Source organism: Phocoena phocoena, chromosome 20, assembly GCF_963924675.1.
Source record: "Phocoena phocoena chromosome 20, mPhoPho1.1, whole genome shotgun sequence".
Taxonomy (NCBI): Eukaryota; Metazoa; Chordata; class Mammalia; order Artiodactyla; family Phocoenidae; genus Phocoena; species Phocoena phocoena.
In genome coordinates, this window is record NC_089238.1 from 30,824,043 (window position 1) to 30,836,069 (window position 12,027).

Consider the following 12,027-nt stretch of genomic DNA (forward strand, 5'->3'; position numbering starts at 1 on the left):
GATAAAATCTTTTCACATTCCTTTTAGAGTGTTTTAAACCCTTGGTGCAGGCATGTATTGGGTTGGCCAAAAAGTTCGTTCGGGGTTTTCCGTAACATCTTACGGAATGAACTTTTTGGCCACCCCAATATGTACACAGACTCACGATGTCACTAAACCCCAAACACCATTACATATGGGACTTTAACCCTCAAGTCTTTTTTGGGCGGGGGGAGTTTCTTTATTGAAACCCTTAAACGTCAGCTTGATGACCTGGTAGTGACGTTACATTTATTTTCTGGGCCTTGCCCTTTGAAATAAATTCTACATAAACAGTTCTCTGTGTTCCGTTGGTTGGCCACAGCACCCAGTTTCATGTGTTTGAGTTGACAAGACAACTCCCCCGTTTCTCCATGTATGCGCTGACCAGCCCGGACTCTGCCAGTGAGCCGCTCGGTTACGTCAACTTTATCATCGCAGAACGGGCACAGAGGGTGAGTATCTGGCTTTTCTCTTTCAGCACTTTTGCACGTTAGAATCCTTTGGATGTTTTTTTGTAGAAAGGGGGAAATTACATGAATGTGTTATTTGGTAGCAGTAAATATGACATGAAAGGGTTATGTAGCCTGGAGTTGGATTGTTTATAACCTGTACCAAAAATGTTGCTGAAATATCTTCTCCCATTTTGAAAAATTATTCAAAAATATTTATTTTGGATAATCAATTCAGAAATATTTATTTTGAATAATTTATTAGTAATAATAATTATTAATAATTTATTACCTAAGCAATCCTTAGTCACAGGTGAATTCTTCCCAGTTTTCAGTTCCTCTCTTTCTTACAGTCTTAGTGTGGTTGGATCTAGTGTTCCAAGAGGAGCGTGCATCAGAATGGAAAGAGAGTGGGGACTTGGAAATGGGAACATTTTTGGGGTTCAAGTGCTACCTTAACTAGTAAATTCTTAGCGATCTTATGGAATTCCCCTCAACAGTCTGAGCCCCAGTTTTCTTATCTGTAGGTGAGGATAGTCTTACCTCACAAGGGGGCCCCTGAGGATTACATAATTGGTATAATAGCATTTTGTAAAGTTCAAAGGACTAATACCTGTGGATTTTAACATTGGCTGGACTTTGGAATTCTCAGTGAGGCTTTTAATCATGTAGATTCTCAGGCCCCTTCCTGGCCTGTGAAACATGAAACTCTACAGGTTGCCCCTTTCAAAAGGCCTCACAGGTGGATCTTATGTGGAACCTGTGTTGCAAACCACTGTAAAGTATTATTATTTATATTAAAATTAATTCTTTACTTATAGTGTGGATGTATCTCTGTGTTTGTGCTGTATGTGTGCAAACTTCATTTAAATTTTTTGAAGAGTGGAATGGAATGATTTTAAGCAGGATATAGCCACAGAAGAGCTATCATGTAAACAGAATTACCCTCATACCTGAATCATTTCCACATTGCATATAAGATTATGTCTAAGTAGAAAATGCTATAAAATTACGCATGCTGTGGGACCAGACATAATTATGAATGTTACTTAAGAACATGCACGGGGTGGGAAAAAGGAGTGTGAATAGTGTTTTCTTGGTGGGGGTGAAGTATAATTCTTTGTTTTTTGTTTGTTTACTTTGTTTCGTTTTTCTAAGGAGTAAAACTACAAAGCGGGATAACTCTTAATAATGACTGTACTTTAAAAATGGAAATTCATTTCATCCTGTTCACCTTTAAGGTTTTTATGTGGCTCAACCAGAACTTTCTGTTACCAGAGGACACTAACATTCAGAATGTTCCATTTCAAGTGTGTTTCACATCCTTACGGAATGGTGGCCAGCTGTGTATAAAAATAAAACTTAGTGGAGAGGTAATTTTTACTGTCACGGGCACAGATTTCTCACATAATTTAACGTTCAGTGTAAAGTGAGGCAGGTGAAACCAATCTGAAGGTCATAAAACCACGTGTTTCAGCCTAGTCTGTTAGTGTTATCATCTCTGAGACGGGCGTATAATCTAGAACAGGTTTTCTGCCTCTCTCCCCCCTTCCCTTCACCCATTCCTTGCCTTATTTGGGACGGTTAGGAATACAGAGGAGGACAAAACATTTTCCCTGTCTGAATGACCTTGTTGTTCAGTTTATAAGGCAAGAGGATTGATTTTTTTTTGCCCGCTGCTAGAAATAATTAATGTGGTTTGTAATTTCCTTGAGGGCTAGACCTTACCTTTATTTATCACCACATATACATTTATGTTCAATAAATGTGTTGGATATGGGGAATTTCAGGTAGTTTCAGCCAAGTTTGTCTTTAATGTCCAAGGATGCTAACTTGTCTTTTTTTCTCTGGATAGATCACTATAAATACTGATGATATTGATTTGGCTGGTGATATCATCCAGTCGATGGCATCATTTTTTGCTATTGAGGACCTTCAGGTAGAAGCCGATTTCCCTGTCTATTTCGAGGAATTACGAAAGGTGCTAGTTAAGGTGAGGGCACCTGGTGGGTGCATTTGAGAGAACACTGTGGTCTAATAATGTTTGAAATATTTCTCCTAAATTAGTGGTACTACAAATGTACATATGTTACATGATAGTCATGTTTTAAAGAACTTTTGAAAATTCTTAAAATAAAAGTTGAGCTAGTATTGGAGAGTTCATGAGTTAAAAAGATATCTTTTATAAAAGTGAGTGGTTAGCTCTTGCACTCTGCTTTCTGTTTGGTTTGGGGGGACACTTTAAAAACAATAAATGAACATTTTCCTTTGCTAGCCTTTCATCTGATCTGTTGTATCTACTTTGCTTTTTGGTTTAGTGCTTTCCAAAAACCCAAAATCAAAAAAGAAAAGGATTGTGATTTGTCCCCACTTATAACAACATCCCTACCCCAGATCTCTAAAATGTTAATATTTGTGTTGCTTGGGCTCACGCTGCTAAGACGTGGGTAACATTCACATCGAATGTCATTTTGAGTGTTGGAGGCAGCACAGGAGGAGATGAAACCTGGAAGATAGTTAAGATGGGGCAAGTGAACGGCAGAAAGAAAAGGGTGGAGCTCCCCTGGTGGCGCAGTGATTAGGAATTCGCCTGCCAATGCAGGGGACATGGGTTCGAGCCCTGGTCCGGGAAGATCCCACATGCCGTGGAGCAACTAAGCCCGTGCGCCACAACTGCTGAGCCTGCGCTCTAGAGATGCGAGCCACAACTACTGAGCCCATGTGCCACAACTACTGAAACCTGCCTGCTTAGAGCCCGTGCTCCACAGCAAGAGAAGCCACCACAATGAGAAGCCCATGCACCGCAGCGAGGAGTGGCCTCCGCTCGCCACAACTAGAGAAAGCCTGTGTGCAGCAACGAAGACCCAACACAGCCAAAAATAAAAATAATTAATTAAAAAAAGGGCCTCGGTATATATAATACATAGCGTCTTTTCAATTTATCTAGCTTTCAAGACGTTTGTGAGGCTTTTTTTTTTTTTGCGATACGCGGGTCTCTCACCGTTGTGCCCTCTCCCCTTGCGGAGCACAGGCTCTGGACGTGCAGGCTCAGTGGCCATGGCTCATGGGCCCAGCTGCTCTGTGGCATGTGGGATCTTCCCGGACCGGGGCATGAACCCGTGTCCCCTGCATCGGCAGGTGGACTCTCAACCACAGCGCCACCAGGGAAGCCCTGTGAGGCTTTTTTTTTTTTTTGGCCACCGTGCAGCATGCGGGACCTTAGTTCCCTGATCAGGGCTCAAACCTATGGCTCCTACAGTGGAAGCTCAGAGTCTTAGCCACTGGATTGCCAGGGAAGTCCCTGTGAGGTCTTTTTAATTCCTGGCTGTTCATGGTCTCCAGGTGGGTGAATATCACTCAGTGCATCAGAAGCTCAGTGCTGACATGGCTGATAATTCTAATCTGATCCGAAGTTTGCTGGTTCGAGCTGAGGATGCTCGTCTGATGAGGGACATGTGAGTATTTACCATGGCTAGGACAGGTACGTGGTTGAAAGCATCAGCGATGTGGAGTAACATCTCTCAGATGCTACTAGTAGGAGTGTAAATAGGTACAGAGACTTTGGAAGGTAACTTGGCATCATCAGTAAAGTTGAAAATGTGCAAACCCTATGACCCAGCAATTCTCCTGGTTTATAACCTCGAGAAACTTGTGCATATAAACCAGGATATTAGTTCAAGAATGTTCATAAAGGCATCGTTCATACGAACCCCAAAGTGGAAACAATCCATACTAATATAACTGATAAATTATGATATATCTGTACAGTGGAATACTACATGCAATGAGAATGCATGTATCTGGATGACATGTAACAACATGGACAAATCTTACAAACATAATGGAGATTGAAACAAGTAAGACTCAAAAGAATATTTACAAAATGCTTCCATTTATTTAGTTTGGAAACAGACAAAACTAAGCTATATCATTTGGGAAGCATACATAGATAATAAAAATATAAAGAAATACAGGGAAGAGATTATCATTTAAGATAGTATATTCTCCTTGGGGAGGAGGGGACTCTATTCAGAGAGAACACATTGGGAAGCTTCTTGAATGTTGGCAATGTCCTATTTCTTGACCTAGTTGACAAGCATTTTTTTTGTGAGTTTTTCTGAATGTGTATTAAAATATATTTATTTATATATTTTTTAATTTTTTAAACTTTTGGCTGCATCAGGTCTTAGTTGCAGCACGCGGGATCTTCGTTGAAGCATGCGGGATCTTTCGTTGTGGCGCTCAGGCTTCTCTCTAGTTGTGGTGCACGGGCTCCAGAGCACGTGGGCTCTGTAGTTTGCAGCATGCGGGCTCTCTAGTTGAGGCGCGCGGGTTCAGTAGTTGTGGTGTGCGGGCTTAGTTGCCCTGTGGCATGTGGCATCTTAGTTACCTGACCAGGGATCAAACCCATGTCCCCTACATTGGAAGGTAGATTCTTTACCACTGGATCACTGGGGAAGTCCCTGAATATGTATTATATTTTAGAATAAAAAGTTAAAAGCAGGGGCTTCCCTGGTGGCGCAGTGGTTGAGAGTCTGCCTGCCGATGCAGGGGACACGGGTTCGTGCCCCAGTCCGGGAGGATCCCACATGCCACGGAGCGCCTGGGCCCGTGAGCCATGGCCGCTGAGCCTGCGCGTCCGGAGCCTGTGCTCCACAATGGGAGAGGCCACAACAGTGAGAGGCCCGCGTACCGAAAAAAAAAAAAAAAAGTTAAAAACAAATTTGTGCACGTCTGGCTTCTTGCTAAGATGCAAAATTTATCTCTGCAATAAAATGTACTGAGGTGGATTCAGTAAAATAGTTCACCAATGATAGGTGAAGTTTATGTGTGCATTTTAGAGGCAAGAGTTCGCCTAAGGTGCTGCTTGTTTTTTTCTGAAAGGCCTGAAACATTAGCAGATAGTTAAAATGGTCTTGCTCAGAAGTAAGTGATTTCTGAAAGTTATATTGTTGAAGATTTCAAACACAAAAGTATACTGAATTATATAATGATTTCCTCTATAGCAGCTACTTAGCTTCAGTAGTCATCAACTAAGGGCTCATCTTGTTTCATCTCCACATTCACCTTCTTCCTCTTCTAGGTACTGTATTATTTTGAAGCAAATTCCAGACATCATATAATTTTAGCCACAAATATTTCAATGAACCTTTAAAAAACAATAACCACAATACCATTATCACACTTAGAAAAATGTAAAATAATTTCTTAATATCACAAAATATCTAGTCGGTGTTTACAATGACCCCAGTTGTCTCCAATGTATGTGTGTGTGTTTGGTGTTTTACGTTGTTTTGTTCAAATCAAGATTCAAAGACCAAAGACCATGCATTGAATTTGGTTGATAAATCTCTTTTAATCCATATGTTTGCTTGCTCACTTTTTCTCCTAACTCTCTCCTTCTTCTGTAGTTTCCCACCTTGGATTTTGTTGATTGTATCCTGTGGTAATGTTTAGTATTATTCTTCTGTCCCCTGTATTTCTGTGAAAATGGTAGTTAGATATAGAGTATTGATCAGATTCAGGTTCAGTTTTTTAGCAAGAATGCTTCATAAGTGGTGCTGTGTACTTCTGTGAGGATGCATGTAACGTCTGGCTGTCTCTTCTTATTATGTTATCAGCTGTTGATGATCACTGCTGAAATCAATGATTTCTTCTTGGATTTGCAAAATAGTGATATTTTAATTGTTATTTTTTCTTTGTAAATTGGCTGAAGTACTTCTATAAAGAGTAACATTCCCTCATGAATTATTTGGTTCCCTGAGGTACAGTTTGTAGTGGAACGACACACTCGCAGCTTTAAAATAATGAGTTGGTTCCCTAGCATCTCCAAGTTGACCAATGAGATTTTTAAAATCCTATTAACATTTTTAATGTGCTTCAGGCCATTTCAGTTATTCTTTATGGTGGCTCAGTTGTCCTGTCTTTGGCCAGTAGAAGCTTTTTCAGGTTGGCTGCAGTTATCAATACCTTTGGACAGAACTATTAGTTTCATTAGTTTGTTTTCTTGTACAATATTTTTTAGGCTTACCTGGTATATATCCTCTTCTGAATCTGGAATCAGCTATTTCTTCAATCCTGGTCCTTTATAGTGGGAAATGGAGATCATAGTCTGAGCATTAGAGATGCTCATTGCTACTGGGTTGGATTTGAGACCCTTTCCACAGATAAAGCTAGGTAATGTATATATTTTTTTCAGTGAGCAAATATATCATGAATTCATACTATTTCCACTTCAAATTTATGAATACAGGCTCTTAATTTTGATGTTAACGGTGTATCTCTTCTCCTCTCACAGTGGAAATCATGTCTCTAACCACTGTCAGCATAACTATTGGCTTTATCTTATGGTACACACACAACATTTAAGGATAATACCAACATTATTGTCAACAATATGACTGCCGAAAATGGTGTAAGACTTTTTTTCTAGTTCTTTGTGTCTTTAGAGTGTGTTCTAGTAGGGAGTTTTAGTCAAATGACTATATTTTAAAGTCATTTGAAATAATTCCTCTTTTTTTGATCATGCTACAAGTGTGATATACAGTTAGATTCATTTGGTTCATTTTGCTTTCAATCTTAGGGGGCTGACATTTTTTCCTTTTTGGTTTGATTTTATTATATATTTATTAAAACCTTATATGGGGGCTTCCCTGGTGGCGCCGTGATTGAGAGCCCACCTGCCGATGCAGGGGACATGGGTTCGTGCCCCGGTCCGGGAAGATCCCACATGCTGCGGAGCGGCTGGGCCTGTGAGCCATGGCCGCTGAGCCTGCGCATCCGGAGCCTGTGCTCCGCAACGGGAGAGGCCACAATAGTGAGAGGCCCACGTACTGCAAGAAAAACATAAAACAAACAAAACCTTATATGGGTCCAAAGTCAGCCCTATAAAACATGTGCAGAAAAGTCTTAACTTCCCTTTCCCATCACCTCCATCCTGTTTCCTCCCTTTCACTATGAATAACCAATCAAAAATTTAAATATACATACACACATCTCCTCACATGGTAAGTAAATCATAGCAAATTACTCTTCTCCACCTTGCTTTTTCTTTTTTTTTTGCGGTACGCAGGCCTCTCACTGTTGTGGCCTCTCCCGTTGCAGTGCACAGGCTCCAGACGCGCAGGCTCAGCGGCCATGGCTCACGGGCCCAGCCGCTCCGCGACATGTGGGATCTTCCCGGACCGGGGCACGAACCCGTGTCCCCTGCATCGGCAGGCGAACTCTCAACCACTGCGCCACCAGGGAAGCCCTCCACCTTAATTTTTACACTTAAGGATATATCTTGGAGTTCCCACAGTAGTACACAGAGATACTTCTCATTTGTTTTTACAGGTGCACAGTACTCTATTCCCTGGATGTTTATGCAGCTAGTTCTCCACATTTGGGTTGCTCTTCTGCTATTATATTGCAGTGAATAATTTTGTTACATAAATCTTTTCATATTTTTACTCGGGTATCTTTGGGGAAAAGTTCTAAAATGGGATTGCTGGGGAAAATGATAAATGTGTATACAGTTTTGCAAGATTTTGCCAAATTCCCCTCCATAGCTGTCATATCATTTTGCATTCTCCTCTGAGAATGCCTGTTTCCCTTAGTCTTGTCAATGGAGTATGTTGGTAAACTCTTGGATACTTACCAATTCAGTGGGTGAGAAATGGTCTCGTTGTTGTTTTAATTTTCATTTATTTTATTATGAGCAGTATTGAGGATCTTTTCATTATTTTAAGGGCTTATTTGCGTTTCTTTTGGTGTGTAAATTGTTTCTTTTTTTTTTTTGGCCATAGCAGGCAGCATGAGGGATCTTAGTTCCCCAACCAGGGATCGAACCCGTGCCCCCTGCAGTGGAAGCTTGGAGTCCTAACCACTGGACTGCCAAGGAATTCCCTGTAAATTGTTTATTTCTTTTGCCTATTTAGATTTTTGGTTTTGCTTATAAAAGCTTTTTAAATTTTTTATGTAGTCAGATCTATCTTTTCCTTGGTACTTCTACATTTTGAGTTCTAGTTACAAAAGTTGCCTTCCCATTTGTAGAGAAATTCTCTTTTAGTATTTTGTATATTTACATTTAAGTCTGTTACAGTTGGAGTTTATCCTGGTGTTCAGTGTAAGTTATAAGTTCAGTTTTACCTTTTTCTATGTGACTGTCACATTGTTTCAGTAATACTACTTTACAAGCCTGTTTTCCCACTGATTTGAGATGCTGCCTTTATAATAATATAATGTATTTCCATATGCAGTGGGTCTATTTCTGGATTTTTTATATTGCTCTATCCGTCCGACTTGTCTCTTCATTTGACAGTGCGATTCTTAAAAATGCTTTGTATGTTTTAATGTCTGGTATGGCTAGGTGCCCCTCTCCCAACCCTTTTGCTCTTCTTTTTCATGGTTTTCCGGGCTACTCATGCTTGTTTGTTCTGTGAACTTTATCAGTTATTTTAGCTCCAGAAAAAAGTAGGTAGTTTTACTGGGATCACATTAAATTTATTAACTTAGGAAGAAATGACATTGTTACAGTGATGTTCAGTCTTACTAAGAATGTGGTATGTCTTTATATTTTGTTCAAGGCATGTTTATGTGTTTCAGGAGTTTTATGGTTTTGTTCTTGTAGGTATCAGACAGTACTTGTCAAGTTTAGGTGTAGGTATTTTCTTTTTGCAATTGTAAATAGGCTCTTTCTTCCACATTGTATCTTCTAACTGGTTTTTTGTTTGTCTGTATGAACACTATTGATTTTTCTGTGTTGATTTTGTAGTCTACTACTTTGCTGAATTGTCTTATAGTTTAGTTTTTCCAGAGGTACGCTGTATTATTTGTAAATTGAGATAGTTTTACCTCTTTCCAGTTCATTTTCTTCCAGTTGTTTTCTCAGGTATATAAGATTTTTGCTTTTTTTGCCAACTTTATCTATAGGGCTCCTCCTTTTTTTCTCTCTGGCTTTTTTTTTTTAAGTGAAAGAGATGTTGCTGGCTTTAGGCATTTGACTGTGCTAAACTGGAGAGAGGTGACCAGCAACCTCTAAATTCCTTTTTTCTTGATTTATTTATATTTCATTTAGAGACTATCAGATATACATTGTTTGTATTTTTTAAAGCCAGGTTAGTTGATATATAATTTATAATATACATGTAGATAATTCACCCTTTTTAGGTTTACAGTTCAATAAATTTGGGGAAATTTATACTACCAGAATCAAGAACCTCTCCTAACCTCCAGGCCCTGGCAGCCACTGATCTAATTTCTCTTCCTATAGTTTTACCTTTTCCTAAATGTCATATAAATGGAATCATACAAATGTATAGCCTTGTGGGTCTGGCTTCTTTCACTTACCATAATGCCTTTGAGATTCATCCATGTCGTTGCAATTTATCAGTAGTTCATTCCTTATTATTGCTGAATAGTATTCTATTGTATGGATATCCATACTTTGTGTATCCATTCACCAATTAATTGACATTTGGGTTGTTTCCAGACTTTGGTGATTGAGAATAAAGCTGCTATAAATGTTTGCATACAGGTTTTTTGCAGACATATTTTCATTTCTTTTGGGTGAAATGTGGCATCATGTGATTGCTGTGTTGTATAGTAAGTGTATGTTTAACTTTACAAGAAACTGTCAGTATTAATCTGAAGCTTGGAAGATAGCCTATCACCTTACTCCCTTTTCCCCACCCCTCATATCATGGGCATGATAATTCTTGGTTCCTAAGTTCAAACAAACCATGGATCAATAACCAAGGAAGGCCACTTGTCTTCCATTTATTTGGAAGAAGCAGAGTATTTCACAGAAAATTCTCAATGTTTTCAAAGCAGACTTTAGCAGTTACCCTGTTTTAATGACAATACAGCTAAAAATCTGGTTTGTTCCTTTTTTTAATGTCTAAGAAGTTTGCAAATCTTTTCAATTAAGCCTGCCATACTGAGGTACAGTGGTGTTAAATTTCTCTTGATGTACACAGGAGAACAATGAAGAATCGCTATATGGAACTATATGACCTTAATAAAGACTTGCTCAATGGATATAAAATTCGCTCTAACAATCACACAGAGCTGTTGGGAAGCCTCAAAGCAGTAAATCAAGCAATTCAAAGAGCAGGTCGTCTACGTGGTAAGTCTCTTTTTGTAGCACTGTATATCATCTGTAATTTTGGGGTGAGAACCATTGAAGATGGTGGTAGCTTCAAGAATTCATATCAGGGCTTGTATCTATAAAGATGCCTTTCATACTGAAGTTAGCACCGTTCACTTGAGTTGCAGTCAGCCTATTTGGCTTTAGTCTGCAGACTTCAGAGGGAAAGAACACTTTCAGCTCCTTTTCTTAGATCTTGCTGCATCCTCTAAAGAAAAACCTAGTGACATATACTCAAGAGGAAAGCCTTAAATACTCCTATTAGAAAAAAATAAAAAAGACTGAAAATTAATGAGTTAAGTGTCCAACTTAAAATTTACAAAAAGAACAACAGAATAAACCAAAGGAAGCAGAAATATCAGCCAGAGATGTATACTTAGAATCTGCTGTTTTGGGTCAGTGCTTTGACCTCCTTTTATAGAAAAGGATCAAAGCTCATATCCACTTAGCAAAGATTATTTCTAAAACTGACTCTTGGTTTCTAGGTGTGAGATAGTTTCTAAGCTTGGTTTGTGTTTGTGATAAAGTCCCTTACAAGGGTATGTACCTTTTTTAGGGAATGGTAAGATAAATTGGTTAAATTTGTACTTAGCTGTAACTCTTTTCTACCCTAGTTTTATGTTGTTTTTATAGCCTCTGATTCATAATTTCACTTTTAATAATCTTTTGGCTCATATGGATTTGATGTTTCTTCTCTTACAGTTGGAAAACCAAAGAACCAGGTGATCACTGCTTGTCGGGATGCGATTCGAAGCAACAACATCAACACGCTGTTCCGAATCATGCGGGTGGGGACAGCTTCTTCATAGGAGAGGAAAAGAATAGGTAACTAGGTTGCTAGAAGGGGTTCTTCCTTAAACTTCTAGGCTGGTTTGCTTTGGATCACATCCTGGCGAACCCAAGGTGGTGAGAGCGAAAACCACCTTGGTGAGTTGTACAAATGAAAGACAAAGCATTGCATCTGAAAAGTGTATTCACTTTTTTTTTTTAAATCAGTAGTACTGTTGCAGAATACACTAGGTTTATATGGAGGGAAATGAATACTTTTGAAACATTAGGGCTTCAAAGTCCAGTTTTTCTGTACATATGTAAAGTCAGTGTGTAGATGCATCTTTTTTCTTGAAATTGTAATTAAAGTAGATTATCTACTTTTTCATTAAAATTTAAAGGTGTTGCACTATGTGTTTACTGATTGTAAAATCACCACATCAGAACTGCATAAAACCATTTGTGTTATGTGGAGAAAAACAAAAATATGTATATTCAATTTGTGCCCCCCTTTTTTTAAACCTCACGTCATTTTATTGAATATATACTTATTAAGAACTTATTTACAGTAGGAATGTTCTAGACTTTGGTCCAAAGATGGGCCATATATCTAATTCTCTGTGTAACAAAAAAACGTTTGGAATTTTCAGAGCTGAATGT

At 38.9% G+C, this 12,027-nt stretch overlaps 1 protein-coding gene across 1 annotated transcript in view; it reads left to right on the forward strand.

Annotated features, from left to right (window-relative positions):
- Positions 1-11,761, forward strand: part of BBS2 (Bardet-Biedl syndrome 2) — a 31,731-nt gene extending 19,970 nt beyond the window's left edge. Inside the window, exons 12-17 of the mRNA XM_065898769.1 lie at positions 344-473; positions 1,712-1,843; positions 2,326-2,463; positions 3,813-3,925; positions 10,430-10,578; positions 11,302-11,761. Of these exons, the coding sequence (XP_065754841.1) occupies positions 344-473; positions 1,712-1,843; positions 2,326-2,463; positions 3,813-3,925; positions 10,430-10,578; positions 11,302-11,408 (769 nt within the window). The 3' untranslated portion in view covers positions 11,409-11,761. The remainder of the gene's footprint in view (positions 1-343; positions 474-1,711; positions 1,844-2,325; positions 2,464-3,812; positions 3,926-10,429; positions 10,579-11,301) is intronic.
- Positions 11,762-12,027: the final 266 nt, after the last annotated feature.